General features: G+C 32.3%; 1 protein-coding gene across 1 annotated transcript in view; it reads left to right on the forward strand.

Moving 5' to 3' along the window:
• Positions 1 to 12,060, forward strand: part of LOC145255710 (WD repeat-containing protein 74-like) — a 42,669-nt gene extending 30,609 nt beyond the window's left edge. Inside the window, exons 7-10 of the mRNA XM_080114299.1 lie at positions 3,893 to 3,993; positions 6,854 to 6,909; positions 11,147 to 11,289; positions 11,771 to 12,060. Of these exons, the coding sequence (XP_079970425.1) occupies positions 3,893 to 3,993; positions 6,854 to 6,909; positions 11,147 to 11,289; positions 11,771 to 12,013 (543 nt within the window). The 3' untranslated portion in view covers positions 12,014 to 12,060. The remainder of the gene's footprint in view (positions 1 to 3,892; positions 3,994 to 6,853; positions 6,910 to 11,146; positions 11,290 to 11,770) is intronic.
• The last annotated feature ends 10,190 nt before the right edge of the window (positions 12,061 to 22,250 follow it).

The following is a 22,250-nucleotide window of genomic DNA, read 5'->3' on the forward strand; positions in this document are numbered from 1 at the left end:
GCCACCATTTATTTATTTTTCAAGCTATTCTCATGAAACTTGGCACTCTTATGTAAAATTGTGTGCTCTTTCTGATTATGCAGTCAAATCTGATGTATGTCTTTACCATAAGCCATAAATTATAAATTAAGATGTACAAATTTCAATTTTTTTTAAACTTGCGCATGGTATCATACAGTGGGTGTCTATTCATGAACAAAACTAAGTATTATACTGGTATTTAAATATGGCTTTATTGAGAGTAAGTATTACCCTGCCTCCCCACCAAAGGGGAGCTTAATCTGGGGTGTAGCCATTGAATGCCTAAAGAGCATTCATGGCTGGTATTTACTACTCCCTTCAAAGAAAAGAAAAAATTAAGTAGATATAAATTAATCTCAGAAATAAATCGAAGAAAATTTTTCATATAGATTTTGGATTTCTGTAAAAGATGGAAATTCCCATAGTCGACCAGAACTTATGCATTTTGGGACCAGTCCAATTTTTAATTTTGTAAATCCTCTCTATCTGACCCAAAATATACCCTTATTTTCTGAGATGCAACCATAAATCATACTCTACGTGAATCCTTGATATAGCTTTCACATTACCAGGATTCCAGGAATCCTGATAAACAACAACTATACATTCACCAGTTCATGGTAATTTGCGTCATTTCTATTCTGTTTTACTAAAAATTCAACTATGTAAATAAAGAAATAAAACGGTAATTTTTTTTACCTTGTTTCCACGTTAACATTTAAAATTATTATTTTCTAAGGTTTTAGGGTATGCTGAAAACGAATATCACATTTAAATTTTCTGCAAATAAATAGTTTTCCGGATGTTATTGCTGGTGGCCATCTTGGAGCGCACAAACACAACCCTGAGAAACTATATGCCAACGTGCGTACCAAGATGGCCACCAGCAATAATATGAGAAACGACATTGCTTAATATCCGGAAAGCTACTTATTTGCGGAAAATTTAAATGTGATATTATTATTTAGATAGCCTCAGTTAAAAAAAAAAACGGTTTTGTTTTACAGATTCGAAAAAATGGTCTTGACAATGAGTTAAAAATAAAAAAATTATACAAAATACTATTAGAAATCCACCCAATAAATGTCACAAAGACATTTATTGCTTGGGTTTCTAACAGTATTTTCTATATTTTTAAGTTATTGTTGAGATTTCAAAGACATGAAATACCACAATTTTTCTTATGCTTGTGTAATGCTGAACATTAATTGTCAAAATAAACAAACATTTTACATTAAATAAATACACTGAAAACTTATCCAACTAGGTAGAAGAGTAACTTATATTACCTTTAGTAATATTTATTTGGGTGCTTATGCACTTATGTTACCGTGCTATTTTTTTTTCAAATTGTATCTTTTTTTTATTTGTTAGGTGAAAGTACAGAATAGTTAACACCCTTCCCTCCCTATGTTAAGAATGGGTTTCTAAATTTTTTTTTTTTTATTACATTTTCACCCAAAACAAGGCGCATTGTCACTTTGGTGTAGGGGGCTACTATCAGGGGCAACAACTACTGGGGTACTATGTAGGGATTTGGGCAGCAAGATGTTGGTTCACGTTACATTTGAGCTTCTGCACGTCAGTACAGTTGGGGAAGCAGGGTCCTGGAATGGAATTCCAAAGTCTAGCGGTTCTGGGGAAGAAACTACTGGAGTAGAAAGATCTTTTACATCTAGGGATCTCTACTGTGTGGGGGTGGGATTTAGCTGCCTGTCGGGTTTGTCGAGGGTGTCTACGTTGTGGGAGCACAAGTGTTTGCAGTTCGCCAGAACATTCACCATTAAAATACTTGTAGAACAGGCAGAGGGATGCAACATTCGTCGATGGGACAGAGGCTGAAGCTTAGATGCCAGTTCAGGGCCTATCAGATTGGCGACTCTCTTTTGAACCTTGTCTAGGAGTGAGAGACTAGTAGCAGATGCACCAGCCCAAATGTGACAGCAATACTCCATACATGGGCAAATGGTGGCCTTATAGAGGTACAGGATACTTTTGGGTGTTAGTAGTTTTCTAGCACGGTAGAGAGAGCCTACCTTCTTCGCAGCGGCCCTGGCAATGCTTTCAATGTAATTGTTCCAATTCATGTTTCCCATGAACGTTAGGCCAAGGAGTTTGAAATAAAGAGTCACTGGCCGTTGTTATTGGTGGCAGAGAAGGTTTCTTGTAATTATTGAAGGAAACCAGTTTAGTCTTGGCAGCATTGAATGTGACCATCCATTTATGTCCCCATTCCACTACAGATTGGAGGTCATCCTCTAGTGTTTTTGCCATTTCTTTAGATATGTGTTCGTTTGTTTTCCTGTCATGCCTGTTATAGAGTGTGGTGTCATCAACATATATACCCATCTCGGAGGCAATTTTGTCAGGGAGGTCATTAATGAATATTAACAATAGAGCTTTGAGGCACTCCCGCATTTATATCATATTGTTTAGATGTACGACCGTCGAGGACAACCTGGATTTTTCTCTTCTATAAGAAGGATTTAATTATATTAAGTATTCTACCAGTGACACCGTATGATCTAATTTTCCTGAGAAGCCCTTCATGCCATACCCTGTCAAAAGCCTTAGATATATCTAGAGCTACCGCTCTGCCCTCCCCCGCTTTGTCCAGTGAATGGTATATACGTTCAGAGATTACAGTGAGGATGTCTGCTGTGGAAAGGGCTTGTCTAAATCCATATTGTTTGTCAGTCAGAAGTTTAGCATCTGTAAGGTGATGGACTAGAGCATGGTTAATTATGGTCTCAAATATTTTGGCTAAAAGTGGGAGGAAGCTAATGGGGCAATAATTTGATGGGTCAGTTCTTTCGCCAGAATTCTTGAATACTGGTACCACAGAAGCAGTTTTCCAACAGCCGGGAAAACAAGATTCATTAATATGTTAATAACGTTATTATTTTAGTGTGGTAAGTGCACACGTACCTTTTATTTGTTTTGGATTATTTTCTTTTGACCACTAAAAAATACAATTCTACCTGAAGTACAAGTAAGAAGTTATAAATAGTATGATAACAGAAACGCATGCACTTTGTACATTTTGTTGGTTCTTAACGCTTTTAATACATTATAAAAAACAACAAAATAGTTTTGTTTGGAAATCACATTTGAAAAACTTGAAAATAATTTTTTTAAATTAACAAACTCAGAATAAAAGATGAAACTTTTTTCTGCTTTCGTTTTGAAAGCAGAAAAAAGTTGTTTTTTTATTTTTAAGAGAATACAAATGAAAATCGTTAATAGCACATAGCAAGCCATTTTCCTGTTAAATTCTATATTCTTTAATTTCTGTAAAAGATAACATTTTAAAGAAATTTCCACACAATTATCAAATATTTACATATTATGCATGAAAATAATTCTGAAACTATTATCTATATCAAAATGGATGATATATACCGATTTATCTTATCAATTTTGAAATATTCTTCGTCAATTTTGCTCAGTCGTAACTTTGCTTCCTGTGGTCATAAAAATATAAATCAAAGTCCAGTAGAGATGGACTTCTATGTTTATATAGTCTGTAAAATTTCAGCCATATCTAATCAAATTTAACCCCGCGCATATGAACGTATGAAATGTAAACATTGAAAAAACAGTTTCCCTTTTTGCTGTCATCATGTTTTACGTTTTTATTCATTTTTAACTTAGAGCATAAAAACATTGAACGCATAAAAGAAAAATAAATTAATTCATTGGAATATTTATTCTATTCTCTTTTCATCAATGTAATTCTTCAAAAAGTTGACCCACAAATAAAAAAGATATGACTTGTTGAAACACATTAGGTATGTAATATTGCCGATGTCCATCAAAATAAAGCATACGCTTGTAATACTAAGTTGAGTATACTTTTTATTTATTTTAGGTGCGAGTCTATGATCCGAGTACTTATCAACGGAGGCCAGTGTTAAATGTAGACATTGATGAATATCCAATTACGGCACTTTCTGTTTGTCCAGGAGGAAAGTAAGGAGTTTTCTTGAGATTTGATTTCTTAGTTTTTTTCAAAAAATTGTTAAATCAAGTGTGGATTGCTGTTGCGTACATCTAAATCATTTACCTTTTTATATAAAAACCATCTTAAAAATTGTTTATTTTCTTAATGAAGTACTTTTATTCCTCAATGTCTTTTCAATAATTCTGGACATTTTGAGATCATATCAACTGAAATTATATCTAGTTGTGTGTGTGTCCTATGGTCTGAAGAACACAATGTGAAAGACTACTAGTTACCATATGTTGTCTGTCTCCAAACTTAAATCTACCTAGGCGCTATCACTGATACTGAGCACTCTCTTTTATAAATATGACAACTAATATGACTATATTAAAGTGAATCCAATCTGTTTTTCAAAGTTTGCCATTGATAGCTTTGGAGCTGACAAATTGATATTTGATTATGGCTAGGCAATCTTTTTTTTTTATATTTGCACTCTGTTTTTTTATGATCAAAAAATATATTTCACTTTAGGTAATTTAAAAAAATACTTATTCCAGCTAGGAAGATTGTTACAATACAGGCATTTTCCAGTCATGACCTAAGCAACAGCAGTATCTTATGATCTTATGACATTAATAAAAAGAAATTTTACATTGCTATATCTACTTCAGTTATGTAAGCAATTATATGTTTAAAATAAATATTAAACTATTTAATTCTTCAAATTACTTGTGTAGTATAATAGAAGGTAAAATAATTTTATTTTGAATGACTAATTAAAATGTTTTTCAATGCAATGCTAAAAGTGGTTATTAGTCATGAAGAATGCATTTGCAATGATATATTCAGAAACAAATATGGTGTCCATCCATACAGTTTTCAGTTTTATTGATATTTATTTTCCTTGCAAAATAATCACAAGAAAAAATGTATTAGACATTCCGTTCTGTTCTTGTATTTTCAAAATAATCTTAAGAAAAACATGATTATAATTTGTGTAGTCAGACAATTTAGAAATACATTTTTAATCTTTCCAAAGTTGTTTATTATTTCAGCAATGATTTATTTTTAGATACATTAAATTTTAATTGTTACATTTTTCTAACTTTTTCTCCACTTTGATAACAATTTTTCAATTTGTATTATTCAAACTACTGATCTCATCTCACAATATCTCGGCCAATGTAACCTCCGACCTTCTTCAGGTACATCTTCTCAAAGTCAGTGATCTGTATGGAATTTTGAATGGAACCTTTCATTTAGTTTTCAATGCAGGTAATACAAAGAATACAATTATGAATTATTTAAGACTTCTACCTGGTCATTGTTGATAGAACCAAAACAAGCTATCTCTATGGATTAAATAAGTGGTTCTGTTTGAAATTACATATATATTCCCATGTTTGACAAAATACACCTGAAGAAGGTTGGAGGTTCCATCAGCTGAAAAATTGTGAGAATAACATCTAAGATGAAAACAGTACTCTGAATAACACAAATTATCAATCCTCATCTTGAAATTTAAAAGAAAATAATTTCAATCACAAAGTAAAATGATTATCTTTTACTTTTTATTATACACAATGCTATTTCATGAAAAAAACAAAATTTTAATACTAATTCATTTTGTGGATGGATATGATAAATGGCAAGAGAATTGGTTCTGTTATGATATTCAAAGTACATGGTTCACACATCAATGATTATTGTATAGAAACTATTTACAGGCAATAAAGCACAGCTATGCAAATTACTATATTACCTAAGTCAACCATATTGCAGTATAATCAATCTCTACATTAATAAAATTATTAGAAAATTTTACATGGAGATAATGTTTGTTTCCATTAAAATTTTGTCTTTTCTTTGATTTTTTTCACATTAACACTTTTATAAATCTATAATCTTTCGAAATTTATAATCTTTAACTTAACCGATAACTGATTACTATATTGAATCGACTTAATAACTGAAGTTATTGATGAATACCGTAATGACAAGAGAATTAAATGTTTCATGAATCTCTGCATTAATAAAATTATTAAACAACTTAAAATGATAACATTCTTTTTTTTATTTTCATTAAAATATTTTGTTACCAACCACCATTTAATCCTTGCGCATATCATTTGATTCTTCAAGTAACACGTTTAGCAATGAAAATACTATTTATTGACAAGACAAACAACTGTCCTTCAAATGTTATTTCGAACTTCAATTTGAACGATCCTCAAAAATTACTATTTCATGTGCAATTATAAGAAATCTTGGCATGGCATTCAAACTCCTCAGCCTAACATTCACAGGTAACATGAATTGGAATAAATATATAGAAGATACTGCCAAGTTTGCTGCAAAAATGTCAGCTTTCTCTACTAGGCTAGAAAATACCTATCAGTATCCTATATCTCTACAAAGTCACCATTTATTCATTCATGGAGTGTTGTTTGCTAGTGCACCAACCACTAGTCTCTTCTTTTGCACAGAGTCAAAGAAAGTGCCGCTAACATAAAAGGTCTTACACTGTCTACAATCCCCACATCACCACAATATGGCATTCCTTTGCTTGTTTTACAAATACTTTAATAAAATGTGTTTTGACAAAGGTACAGCACTTGTGTTCCCTCAATGTAAATACTCTCAACCAAAAAACCACATTTAACAAGATTTTAATGAACACTATGATCAAACATTAAATCAAGTCATGTATATTTCTATAAGAATAGAGAATTATAAATATTCAAGATTGTTTTATCCTACTTAGATGGAAGTGTGTCTGTCCCAATCAAACTGTTAAGACATTTTTTGTTGTTTTAAATATATTTAACAATCAAGTTAATGTAGCCATTGATATAAATTTTATTTTTGTTTTCTATTTTTTTTCAGTCAAGTGATTGTTGGGAACACGCAGGGCAACATGTTGAAGATTGACCTCCGTAATGGTAAGAAGTTTCTTTTTTAGATCATTTTGTTCAATTCTATTTTATTTATTTGGTATTTATACTCTATTGTGTAGTCCAATAGACAAAAAAAAAAACTACAAAAAATTCTATTCTATAAATGGAATTTAAATTCATAGAATTCAACAATGTTGTTTATTTCAGATATTTATTTCATTTATTATGTTATTTCAGGTTGCCATTATTTTAACCCATTAGGCCTTGCTCTCCTATAAATATGACTTCAAATAATTTTTAAAATCTATAAAATGATGTATAATAAGTACTGCTGACTGCATAATTACTCTGAAGAAAGGATAAAATTCATCTATATTCATCAACTTCTTTCTGAGGGTTGTTGGAACCCTCTTAAAAATTCTTGTAAAATTTGCTAAAATCCTATTACAAACATATATAAATGTGTCTTGCAATAATAAGCCACTAACTTATTGCTAAAAGTGCAGTGTAACTCTAGCAATACATATGGACGATAAAACGCTTTGGATAATCACAGATTTCAAGGGTGTTCTGCTAAAATAATCATTTTTTTAAACCAAAGCACTCTAAGTCCTCAAAATATCATCGTTTTGTTCGAAAATGAATATACTTACAAATTAATTAATAAATAATAACATACATTATATATTTTAAAAGTTTTAAGCAAATATATTGATAAAAATGTGAACATCATAAAACAGCGTTTTCATTAAGGTTTTGTAATGACTCCCCCCTCACCTGATTTGTAAATGCTCGTACCGCTGTTGTATTAAGAATTTTGTCATGAAATTTGGAAACTAACCAAAATAGATGTCACTTTTAATAATTTGGGGTGTCCAGAATACTTTTGACCGCTCGTTTTTTTATTGTGTTAAAAATAGACTTTAACATGACGAGTATTTAAAATTTTGAAAAAAATTTCTTCGGACATCCATTAGTAAATAAAACAATCTTTTTACTGTTTTTATTCATTAAAAGTATAATTGTATGTTGTTTTCTCTTGTAGTAGCTAGCAATTTAAAATGATGATACTCGGAAAAAAATCGTTTCTATTGCCTTTCAATGAAAAACTATTTTGTAGTATTAGCATCATCATCATCAGCCACGTAAACAACAGATGAGGTTTTTTTTGTTGTTGATTTTTTATTCCAGAACAATCTTTTTGTTTTTTTAAATAATTCAAAATATGAATATAAAAAATGTTCTTGCATGTTTAAATGGAGCTATTTTGGTATCAGAATATTAATTAAACAGCTTTGAACAACTGAAATTTTTTTTTTTTTTTTACTTTCGTCTTTTTTTAAATTTTTTCGGTGGATTATTATCGAATGGACACTAATTTACTAGATTATGAATATTCAATTATTTGTAGTGGTGCTCAGTTTCTAGTGCAAATTATAAATAAATCTTTTAAACTGGAAAGTTTAACAACAAAATAATGTGTTACTCGGTAGAAAAAAAGGACATGAAATGTAATCAAAAATAAAAATTAAATTTATTCAAAATTTGTGAACGATTTTTCAGTTTTAGCATTTTTTTTTTTAATATTTATATAGGTGGGCAAAAAATATTTGATATTTTTCCAAAACGTGATGTCACTTATTTTGAATAAACTTTATTTTTATCTGTTGTCTTAATTCTTGTAAAATTTCACACCTCTCATTTTCCCAAGTTTACATATTTAAAAGTAATTTGATGTTCAAAATCTAAGCCATAACGTTTTCAAAAGCCAAAAATTATGAACCACTAACTGTAAATATGAGTGTCAACCCGCCCTCTTTAAAAAGTAAAACAAAACTCTCTAAATCCTACCTCTAATCCTAGGTATGAGTGGTAAGCCTCCTCCTACAATCTTCTTTAGCCCTAACAATAGCACTGAGTGGCAAGCTCCCCAGTAAACAAAGTAATCCAAAGCCAGTGGCAAGCCTCCCCATCCTCCCATAATTGCACAAAGACCCTCTTAAAACTACATGTAATCGTCTTTATAAAAAACAAAAAAAAACTTGGGATTTTTCTTGCATAGAAAAAAATGGTTAACTGCCCTAAAATGCTAAAATGGCCTAAAATGAATCATTTTACATTAAATTCTAAAATAATTTTTGTTTATCTTTCATTAAAGTTTTTCAGGATCTTCACACATAGTTGCTTAAAAAGGTGGAATCATATTTTGGAGAGATTCTCAGATGAGGAGGGGCAGTGTTAATCTACAATAATACCAAAGAAATATTGCAATATATTCATTTTTAAATAGTCCTAGATTTGATTTCAGTTTTTTGTACATAAAATGCATTACAATTCAACTTTGAGTTCTCTAACTTCTTTTCTTTTAATGAATACATGGCAATTTTAAGGAATTGCAGCATATTTATGTGCATTTACTGTAGATTATTTGGAAACAATTAATTTCTTGAGATTTTTAGTGGCATATTCTGATTCCTTGCACAAAAATACAAATTTCATTGCTTAATCTTGTGTTTTAACAAAGATATAGCATTTTTACCGAAAAAGTAAGTGTAAAAAATGTGACAAAATGCATATGGTCTTAAAGAGGGAAAAATATCCAAACATGCAAGGCATAGAAATAGTTATAACTTCCTTATTTTTATTCGCATTTTAAAAAATTTAAAAAGATTCTTTCTTAGCTCATCAAGCTCTTTCTATGTATGCCATTATTGAGATATTTTAAGCCATTTAAATTTTTTCATGTGTATTGCTTCTTACTATTTAGATTTTTTAAAACTCTGCGGTGCTTAAAAACTCCCTTATGAGGAATTTTGTCATGAAATTTGGAAAAAACATCAATCTCAATTATTGCTGGGTACAAAATAAATTGGTTCATTCATTTTTTTTTGTTTCAAAATAAGACTTTAACATGACATGTATCAAAAAAAAAAGATTTTTTTAAATATTTTTTGTGCCCGCAACTAATAAGTAAATTAATTTACTTATTAGTTGAGGCACAAAAAATATTAAACAAATTTTTTTTTTGATATATGTCACGTTAAAGTCTTATTTTGAAACAAAAAAAATGAATGAACCAATTTATGTTGTAGAATACTGTTAGAAATTCACTCAATATATGTTACGGTGACATAACTTGACATATATTCGGTGGTTTTTTAATAGTATTTTATCTAGTTTATTATTTATAACACCTTTTCCCAAACTTACCGTGTTAACGAGAGAGTCGGTCGCCATTTTGAATTTTCCAATACATCGGTAAACACTGCATGTTTTTCGAGCTGAATAAACATGTTACATTGAATAAAAACACAAAAAATATATCCAGTTTGGTAGAAAAGTAACTTATCTTGTCTTTGATAACATTTATTTGTTATATATCTGTTTTTTGACAACTTTTTCGAATTTATGTGTACAGTAATACAAACCCTAGAAATTTTATGCTATTGCAGCATATTTATGTGCATTTACTGCAGATTACTTGCAAACTATTCATTCCTAGAGATTTTCAGTGCCATATTCGAATCCCTTACACAAAAATACATTTATATGGCAAATTTTATTGCTTAATCTTGTGTTTTAGCAAACATAACATTTTTACTAAAAAAAAATAGTGTAAAAAATGTGATGAAATACGGTCTTTAAGAGGGAAAAATATTCAAGTGTGTGAGGCACAAAAATAACCATAACTTATTTTTTAGTCAGATTTTAAAAATTAAAAAAAATTCTTTCTTAGATTATCAAGCTCTTTTTATATACAGTAGAACCTCGAGATATGGTGGCCCTAGGATACGTTTTTTCAGGTTACAATGTGTAATACAATACTTTTCTGGACCCTGGTTATTTACCCCACCTTACAGTGTTATTTATAATGTTATTTGATTGTAGACATGTTTATAATGTTATTTGATTGTAGACATGTGTATCATATACTGTATTTTGTTACTAATTTTTAATACCATATCCCGGGGTTTTACTGTATGTTATTGAAGAGATGTTTTAAGCAATTTTAATTTTTTCATGTGTATTGCTAATATAAATGAAAAAAATTTATGTTATCTGTATTTTTAAGGATGTAAATTATTTTCAGATTCGAAATAAAAGTACACACAAATTTTAAACATGCTAATTCCAATTCTTAATGCAATGAATTTTCTTTGATTCTGACTTCACAGCTGTGATTAAAACCATTCAGTTTCACTGCATTATAAGTAAATGTTAATTTATCATAATTCAAACATTGATTTAAATATGACTACAAATATTGTTGTTTCTTTTGTAGGTCACATAGCTTGTCGCTATAAAGGTTTTGCCGGTGGAATTCGAGATCTGCAATGCCATCCAACACTTCCTTATGTTGCATCTTGCAGCCTGGACAGATTTGTACGCGTGCATCACATGGACTTAAAACATATTATGCATAAGGTAGTTACTTCATCAACTTCTGTGCTTTTCAATTAATAACAAAAGAAAGAGAATTGTAAATATAAGCAATATGTATATCATTTTTAGCTACACATTTTTTATACTTAGATATATAAGACGTAGATGTGTATGCTATTAAATGATGAAGCATAAATTATTTTTAATTTAATTAACTAATAATTATTTATTTGGTAGGAAATTAATTTTTTTTTTTAATTGAAAGAAAGGATAGGATGCAGTTTCAGGGTTGGGGGCAAAACCTTTAAATGATGGTTCCCATGTTATTTTCTGTGTTATCTTAAGCATATTCTATAATTAATAATGACAATTAAAACCAAACATATTTTTAACTATAACTTATACCAGAACTAAAGTACACTTTTGCATGTATCTTATTATTAAGACATATAGGAAGAAGATCTTAGGGAAACAAACGTTGATTTAGTTTAATAATAAATTCACATTTTGTTTTTATTTTCAGTTTTATATGAAATCAAGGTTAAACTGTATACTACTTTCAAAAACATGGCCGACCATCGAAGAAACAGATCCGTCTGGAGACATGGAAGAGACAGCTGAAGAAACAAGTGATGCATTATGGGATAAATTGCCAGTTCTTGGTTTGAAAGAACAGCTTTGCTCGGATGAAAAACAGCAAAAAGGAAAACGGAAATTGCTAACTGATCAATTACCAAAACAGAAGATGAAAAAAGCAATGTGTTAACGTTCATCAAATTTTAAATAAGAAAATAAAGAAATAATTATTTTTTATGAAGTGATTATAGCCTTTTCTTTTTTGTTGATATTGTAAATAATAATAATAATCTTTCACTCTGTAATAAGGAACAATATGTGTGTATATATATATATATATATATATATATATATATATATATATATATATGTAACCCCTACAGGGCAGCTCAGGTGCACAGGCTTGGGGGTTGAGATGCAGCTGTAGCCGATACCTGTGGCGTCACCCGTGTTTTCGTCTAGTGGTCGAATTCGTCTCCGTCGCCGTCGGTCGCTCTCCGGTTCTGCTTTCGAATCAGCTTCCAAACGTCACCTGGGCTATCTGAGAAATATATTGCATTCACAACGGCGTTTTCAATTAAAGAAAAAAGTCAAAGCTTAATTGTTTTTTCTTAACATAGAATTGATTATTGTCTTCGACTTTACAAATAATAGTTACACACTGGCCTAGTCATGCAACTTAAAGGGCTGGCAGTTTTCTTTCTTTAACCAAGTACTTTGTTCTTTTTCTACCGTCAGTCTACGGGGAAGGATCAACTGACAGAGACACGTGTATTGGGAACATGCCATCCAAGCGCGTCGCAAAAGAATCTCTCTCACCCTTTCCTCACCTCATTTTATCAATATCACTAGCTGTAACCCCCCCCCTTACCTCTCCAAATATGCCCACAAGTGGCGGTCAACCAATCAGCAGTAGCGCCTTTGTTCGGAGGGGGGGGGTAGTAAGGGCTTGCTTGGTTGCCAAAGAGAAAGAAAAGAAAATAATAAGTGACCCTTACATTTATCTAAGCAAAAGAAAAGATTTTCCTCTCTCATCTTCTCTCCCCCACCTCCTCCGCCCCATCAGCGAGGAAATAAACGTCCCCATGCCAGGTATATGAGATGTCACGCCTAATTAGCCTTAACAGACCTGCCACGCGGGCCTTCGGGTGGTCTCTCCTTCAGTCACTGAACAACATCTCTATCGACGGTCTATCAACACAAGTCCGTCTGTTAATTTTCGGAATTATCTTTATGACTTATAATGGCGTTGACATGCGATATGGTATTCATTCCCGGCGAGAGGGAGGGGAGATCATTTTGATTATCCACCAAGAAACAGGCGTATTCTGTTTAAAACAATATCAAACCATCATCATCATCATTAGAATTCAGCCATGCGAATTCCTCTGAATTCGTGTCAATGAGACCACCCAGGCGACAAGCTGTTCCTTAATCAACTAGCAAGGTCTCTCGTCATTGCTCGGTCTCCATCGGGTCACACACACACACATATATATATATATATATATGCTTGTGAAAATGTACACATATTTTCTATTCTTTATTTTTTTTCAATCAGAAGCTCGACATTTCTTCAGACATAACAATTTTGCTGGATTCCAAAGTCCCAAGATTTTTATTTATTTTATCATTCACATCATTTTTTTTTCAAAACAAAAACTGGGTTTGTATTACTGTACATATAGATTCGAAAAAGTTGTCAAAAAACAAATATATAACAAATAAATGTTATCAAAGGTTAGATAAGTTACTTTTCTACCTAACTGGATAATTTTCTAATGTTTTTATTTAATGTAACATGTTTATTCAGCTCGAGAAAATATAGCGTTTACCGATGTATTGGAAAATTTAAAATGGCGCCTGAGTCTCTCTTTGAGATGGTAAGTTTGGGAAAAGGAGTTAAAAATAAAAAATATAACAAAATACTATTAAAAATCCACCGAATATATGTCATCCTATGTTACGGTAACATATATTGAGCCAGTTTCTAACAGTATTTTGTCTATTTTCAAATCTATGTGTACAGTAATACAAACCCCAAAAACTTATATATATATATATATATACTTTTATGCACGTAAAAATAATATTTAATAATAAATATATATAATACACTCGTGAGCAAAAAAACATGGGCCAAACAAATTGTATACATTTTTTTGCACTAAAAGCTATATTGAACAAAGAACAATTCAACAAGGAAACTGAAACGAGACTAATAACACAGAACAAGACATTTACTTTAATAAATGCTTAGCATGGAATCGCATTCCCTTTTAATTTCTTTAAAAGATCAATCCTTTTAGACATGCACTCAACCAAAGTGGAACACTGTGAAGAGGAGATGCTATTCCATTCGCTTTGCACAGCTTCCCACAGTTTGTCATCATTCAAAAAAGTTCTTCCACCAAATGCATGAGATATTATAAACCAAATATTCTTGATTGGGTTTAAATCAGGGCTTTGACCTGGCCAAAATATCATATCAATTGAATTATCAGAAAACCATTTTTCTGTGACTTTAGCAGTGTGTGCAGGGGCATTATCATGTTGAAAAATAATGTTCTGGGATATTCCCAGCTTCTGAATACTTAGTAACAGTCCTGTTTCTAATATTCAAATGTATTCCTTTGCATTGGTTGATTTTTCACATCTAATAAATTCCCCAACTCCTGCTGCAGTAAAAGTTCCCCTTACCATTATCCCTCCATTCCCGTGTTTAACTGTCATTTTTATGCAAGTTAGCGAAAATCTTTCTCCAGTTCTTCGGTTGCACCGTTCAGGAGCATCACTAACAAGTCATATATTGATTCATTTAACCAGAAAACATTTCTGAACCAGTCTGTATCTTTCTTGCCATAATATGAGAAAAATCTCTTTCTTTCTGATGTTCTTCTTAGATAAAAATGACCTCTTTGCACACCTTTTAGAGGAAAATCCCATTTTTTTCATTCGTCTAGATATTGTATATCTAGAAAGAGAATTTCCAGCCACTGTTTTGAACTCTTTGCTATGGTCAACATAAGTTTTCTTTTGATCCTTCAAAACAGTAGTTGTGGTCGTCCTTCAAAGTGGATGCTCTAGGGCGACCAGATCCAGATTTCCCTTTTACCAAGCGTTCAACTTCAAACCTTTGACCAATTCGCTTCACTGCAGAAAAAGATGTTTTCACATTTTCTTTTCTTAAAATATAAAAAAAAATAGTTTGTAAGTAATTTTGGACTGCCTTAATCCTGCAATTTGGTTTTTTATATCCTTGCCAAGATGCGGTCTTACCATTTTTAGGATTAATTTTTTCACTTATTATTATATGCTATAATAATAATGATCTGCAAAATAGAAATTTTCAGTTAAAATTAATAAAAATTGATGGAAAAATATTGAAAAATTGATTTCTTCCTTCTTTCACTCTTGGTCATATTTTTTGCTCATGAGTATGTGTGTGTGTGTGTGTGTATATATATATATATATATATATATATATATATATATATGCATGTTTCATTGAAGGGCAGGGACAATTCCTGTTTGTTTCTCTTGCAATCCATTTTTTTCTTTTTTGACAGGATAATGTTCGAACATTCTGTTCGAGTGTAAAAAGGAATTTGCTGTAATTGCGCTGAATTAAAAATTGCATTGGTGAATTCATTGAAAAGACGATTAAAGTTGTTTAAAATCATTAAAAGCATTTAAGAGTGCCTTCCCCTTCATATTGAGCCTGATTGAAGGTTGTTTTTTCAACGATTGGGAGGTGCACATCACAGTGTGAGACAGCTATATCCCGCACATTGACAGTAGTTTCAGCACCAAAAGGTAGACACATATGAGCATAGTAAGGGTTGATGTCCAACAGAGTAACTCGAGTCACAGGAGGGTTGAACATACTAGTTTTAGTGTGATTTCTTACATATACAGGGCTTGCTTTTGCTCAAGAAGGAATTGAAATCCCAGAGCTGGATTTATGACTATACCTGAATGGTCTGTCATGAGTGGCAGTTTAGAGTAATGACTTAATCGACTGGAGTGCATCAGATAGCACATCTCCCCAACAGGGCAGTTTCATGTTGCTAGAATGTAAAGTTATTTGAATGACCTTCCATAAAGTGCCATTAAGTTTTTCAACTTGTCCATTATCTTCTGGGTGGAACCTACTTGTTTTAGATGCAGCAATACTTCTTCCAAGTAAAAAGTCTCTGATTTCTCCTGCAAGGAAGTCAGTAACTCGGTCCATATGCATCATCTCAGACATACCAAAAATCGAAAATAGTTGGTTCAAACAGCGGATGACGGTTTTGCTCGTCATATCGCTACAGGAAAAAAGCAAAGGGAAAGCAAGAATACTCATCAATTATAGTAAGGAGGTATTTGTTACCATGTAAAGAAGTCAGTAATGGGCCTTTAAAATCGATGTTCAATCGCTGGAAAGGTAGTATGGCCTTTATGAGTGCTCCCTTGTTACTACTGACAAATTTGAGTTTCAGATACTGGCAGGAGGAGCAGGAGTTGACTGTTTTATATTTGGTCTAAAGAGAACGGGAGATTCCTCGTTCTGATAAAGTAGCAGAGCTGTGTAACACCAGGATGACATAATCGAATATGCAACTCACAAAGGTCTTGCAAAGTGTGAGTGAGAGCTGAGATATGAGAGACTGAGTCGGCAGCAGCATTTTCTGTTCCCAGACGGCAGACAATACTGAATTTGAACTGCAACAGTTCAACGCGTCAATAACATATTTTGTCATTTTTAATTCTAGATCTACTGTTGTCGGACATAAAACTGATGCTCTTTTGGTCTGTAATGACTTTGAAATGTCTGCCAAGTAGGAAGTGGCACCACTTTTGAAGTGCTTCAACAATCATGGCCACTTCCTTTTTGACTGTGTGATGTTTGATTTTCACTCGGGTTCGGATTCATGAAAAGAATGCAATTGGTCGACCGTGTTGGTTTAGTGTAGCAGCTATGTAATTATTTGCATTTGTCTGTACTTCAAATTCTTTATCAAGGTCAACCATTATTAAGGTGGCATTTTTTTTAAAGTCATTCTTCAATGTCTAAAAAGAGTTTAAGGTAGATGGAGGCAGTGGAAATTCCTTGTGATTGAGCAATAGCCTTTTGTCAAAGAAGTTTTGAATAAACTTGCTATTGTACAAAAACATTGACTACTCGTTTTTGAGATGTGAGATTTAGAAGAGGGTGGCATTTCAAGAAGAGGTCTCAGTCTTGTGTAGTCAGGAGAAATTTGGTTGTTTTGTAAAGTGTATCCAAGTAGAATGATTGCGGTAGTTGAAATGATGTTCTTGCTTTCATTCAGGGTAATGTTATATCTTTTCGCGACATCATAGAATCTTTGAAGATTGTAGTCATGCTCTTTTTGATTTCTTCCACATATTGTGACGTTGTCTATGTACACAAAAGTATCTGTTAATTTTTCCTTATCTATGATGTCATCGATACATCTTTGGAATGCACTTACTCCATTAGTTACATGAGACGAGCGAATTGGTAAAGTTTACCACTTACTTCGAATGCTGTGTACTTCTGATCAGCGTGAGTTATCGTATTTGATGATAGGCAGACTTCAGGTCGAGTGTTGTAAATATACTATACTGTGCTATCGGTCATTTTATTGATGTTAAGCATAGGATAAGAATCTAGTTCTGTAAAACTATTTTTGGTATCACTATAGTCAACGACCATTCTTTTTTTGTAATTTTCATTAGAGGTCACCAGAGCTCACCAAGGAGACAAAAAGGGCTCTATTATACCTTCTAGCAGTCTCCTCTGTTATGAATTTATTATCAGTAATGGTGTGATTGGCATGATTTGGTATCAAAAGAAATTGTACGTGGGGAAAAGTGAGAAAATAGAGGAGGCAGAGGAACATTTATATACAGAAAAGGGTTATTCTTATTAATAGTTCCAATAATGAGTTCATCCCCAGGACCTTCGAATTTCAGAATCGCTCTTTTGTACTTTTTTAGGATGTCTTTCCTGATAATTATGTCAATAAAGAGATCCTTAATCACTTTTACTGTCATGCCAGGATGGGTTTTATTTTTTAGTGCGATGTCTACAATTGTTTGCCAATAATTTTGGCGTGTTAGTTAGGGTTTGCCAGAGCTATAGTTTTTTGTATAGAGTTTCAGATTTTTGGCGATACTTTTGCTGATAAATATTCCCACTCTACCCAAATCCACCATCACGTTTACCATATGTCCATTTATGTCACATTTAGTGAATGTAATGTCTTTAGCTTCTGTTCTTAGATGAAATTAGGAGACGGAGAGTCAGGGTTGAATAATATAACAGCATTAGAAGAGGAAGATTTACATACTTTAGCCGAATGTCCATGTTTTTTTATATTTTCTACACTCGACGTCATGAGTAGGGCATAATAGTTGCGATTGTCGTGTATTTCCATAGAAGAAGCAGACTCTTTTAGGTTGGGCCTTTTCCTTTATAGGTGCTAAATAGGCATCTTCTGAAGGAATTACAGCAGCGGCTATGTTAAGGTTATTTTCATAGCTGTTCCAGTGATCTGGCCATGAGTAGGTTTCTTGGAGTGTGAGAAAGAGTTTCTTGAGCAAGTGCTGTCGGATTGAGGAGGAAGAGATGCTACTGATAAAAGCGTCTAAAATGTACAGTCTTTTGTTTTCTTCAGCAGTTATGGCTTGAAAGCACACAAATTTGTGAGTACTTCCAGCTGTCGCATGAACGCGTCAATAGTTTCTGTTTGTTCATGAGTAATAGGTGTCTACTGTACACAATGTTAATCGGTTTAAAGTAAGCAGCATTGAGGGTCTCTATCACACGATTGTTGTCCATGGCATCACTCATTATCTCATAGGCTGCAGCCGAAATGGTGTTAATTAGGGTGAAGAAGTTTTGGGGTTGTTTTCAATTTCGCCGTTGTTGATAGTCGATAAATAGTTTCTGAAAGTCAGCTTCCAGTGCTTATATAATTTCTCTGAGTTTGAAGCAATAGGTTCGATGTTGAATCTTTCCAGGCGCAGTAGTTTGTCCATTTCTGTTTTGTTCTTTTTTCAGTTAATAAAATTGAATTGCGTGAAAGAGTATTTGAAAAAGCAAGAAGAGACTCTTATATACGATTAATATAGTTTATTATCATATAGTTTATTATAATATAGTTTATTATAATATAGTTTATTATACGATTGATATAGGTTTTATTGATTAAAAGAATACATGTGCCATGTTCTTGTTGAGAGTCATAATAGCGGAATCACATATCCCCACTAAGGGGAATAATCTGTGGTATTTTATTATCGCTTGAGGGGCAAGGGGGACGAGAATAATTTAAAACCATAACAATCATCATCATCATCATCATCATTTATTTTATCATATTATTTCCCTGACTCAGAAGTCAGACATTTTCTAGCTTCTTGTAATCCTCGTCTCTAACTTTGACAGTCATGAGGATTGGTTTCATTCAAATTTCCTTGTTGATGATTTACATCCAAGTTTTGTCTAATTTTTATCTGGTCTTCCACCCCAAAAGGTCCTGGATATGACCTTAAACTAAATCCGATGCTGAGGCCCCAGCTTGCAGGCTTTGGTGAGTGTGGAGCCACCCCTTAATTGTCATTGCTCCCAGGTCCACTTTGACCTGGAGTGATAGTACATGTTAGGGTCCCAACTATGGGTTAAATAGAAACCGACTTGAAAAAAACAAATATACTCTATCAAAATTTTTCTTAAAAATCACTGGATTCGGCATTAAATAACCTGAAAAGGGTTGATATGCCATAAAACAAAAACAACCAATCCACCCCAAAATCTCTGCGTTTTCTTATCCAATATTGACAACAGTTTGAAACTTTTATCAGTCAATGTAATTTCCTTTTTTTTTTTAAGTTATTTATAGGAAATTCCTTTCATTCATAACTTCCTTCCTTTCCTTCATCATTTGCTTTCTGAGGTTGGAATTCTTAAAACTCGTGATATTTGCTTATCATAAAAATTGTCATAAGACTTTCACATTCAATGCGATAAACAAATATAACAATAAATGCTTTTCATCACTGCTGAATAATCTGTATGCTAATAAAATGGTGTGTCTGTGTGTTTCTCGCCTCTGCATGACTTACACAACATTTTTTTCATTTATTATTATTGGATTATTTAATAAACGTGCAATAGCATAAAATAAACGAATTTTACAAAATCACATTAAAAAATAAAATTTAATTACAAAATTAAGTCCACTAGAATAAATTTCCGTTTCTCCATAAACAACTCAGATACTTTTTTTGTTCAAGTTACAAAGATATAGTTTTTAACTAAAAAAGAATATAAATATCTTCACAACATTTTGAATTTTGAAAGGGATTTGGATGCATTTAAATTGAGGAGTAGAAAATCATTTCTGGCTTAAAATAGAATGATTAAAAATGAAAATCCCCATTTAATTAAAAGAGTAAAACTTTAAAAGCATTTTATGTCCAATCTTTTTACAAAGAAAGATTCAGACAACGTTACTTTAACAAAATTAGTTTTTAACAATTTTCATTTAATAACCAAACTATCTTGTAAAATTAAATTGTAAAATTTAACTTTTAAAATGCGGTTTTAAAAATTATAATAATCTGATTTAAAAAAAAAAAAAAAAAAAACTATATTGTTTTTTTTTTTTTTTTTACTTTCTATTAGAAGTGAATCAAAAAATGAAAGTAAAAAGACGCCCAGACAACGCCAGGTCGGGTCAGCTAGCAAAAAATGAAATTAATCTAAATGTAAAATTTCTGTAGCATAAGTACTGTAATAGATACAGACGTGGACTATTCAAACCCAGTCAAATTTATTGCAATCACTTACACTGTAATATTATTGGGAAATGTATGAACACTCACTCTTCAGCTTTGGTTAAAATAACATGTGTTCAATAAATATGTTAGGATAGAATAAATTCAGTAAATTTCTGCCATTACAAACCGACCAGCAGAGAGTTAGGAGAAGAGTCTCTCAGGTGTTTTTATGGAGTGTGATGATGAATGGAAGTGAAACCTGGCCAATAAGGATTGCGTTACATGAAGAGAAATGATATGATAAAGATAAAACGGATGTGTAATGTAAGTCATAAAGACAAGTTTATATCTGGCAACCTCAGGAGAAGATCAAATCTAAGGCATCTATGCAGAACAGAAGACTTTGATAGTATCGTCACATTGAGATAACGGATGAAAATTCTTGGGTTTGTAGATGTAGAACAGTTAAGATAGCAGGGTCAGTTAGGCCAAGGAAAACATAGAAGGAACTTGAAAGAGGGATAAATAAAGGCCTGGCTAGAGATAGGTTAGTTTGGAAGTCAATTTCTTAAAGCCAGCCAACACATGGCAGCATGTAAAACAACATTAAATCGATGATGATGATGATGATGATGATGATTTATCATTAAATAACTCTGAAAAATACAAAAAATAAACTAATCCTTAATGTTTCCTTCAAAACATGACAACAATCAGAAAAGGTGGATCATATTAAATTTGAACAAAGTTTATTTTATAGGCAGGTCAAACGTGACCCAGCCACCTATAGTGGTCGAATTTTACATTAACAACGGTTGGAGCTTTTATTATGTGAACCAAACAATTCTTGATTGCTTTGCTGACTCCATTTGTTTGGTCGATAATGCAAACTAAAACGAGGAAAAATAACTTCAGCTGAACGGATTTGAGATTGATAATAATTTTCAATACTAATATTGTTTTGCTAATAAAATCATGTATTTCTTTTTTTAATTTTTTTTCATGGAAGTCACAACTTATCAAGGCCCGGAAGCCACTTGGGGATAGGGGTTATTGCGTGTATACTAATCAATGGGATAATATCGTAGTAATCATTAGTAATGGAGATTTGATAAAGTGTTTTACTTAAGGGTGCAGTTTATCAGGAATTTGTTTATGTTGGACTTGAAGACATCCAGATTGTAGTCAGATGAGAAACAGGCAAACGGAAGAGAGTTCTACAGGCGTGCAGTTCTAAGAAAGAAGCTTTGTTCATGGAATCTACATCTTGATTTAGACACAGATAAAGAATGGGGAAAATTATTGACAGTGGTTTCAGCTAGACGGATGTTTTTAGTGAAAGATTGGCGAGGGGGGAACCAGAGATTAGAGCTCAGACGAGCACTTGCCATAGAAATAACAATAAAACAAAGACAGGCTTGCAACGTCTCTTCTATGGGAGAGAGGTTGCAGGGAAGAGAAAAAAGGGCATCCCCACTAAGCCACAAAGCCTATTTTGTACTCTGTCAAGGCAGGATAGGCAGTTTTTACCAGCTCCTGCCCAGATGTGACAACAGTACTCCATCCTTGGACGTACTTGGCTTTTATATAGATAAAGAATTGCATCAGCAGTAAGATATCTTCTGGAGCGGTAGAAGGACCCTACCATTTTTTCA

This window comes from Euprymna scolopes, chromosome 31, assembly GCF_053919585.1.
Source record: "Euprymna scolopes isolate OS-2025 chromosome 31, ASM5391958v1, whole genome shotgun sequence".
NCBI lineage: Eukaryota > Metazoa > Mollusca > Cephalopoda > Sepiida > Sepiolidae > Euprymna > Euprymna scolopes.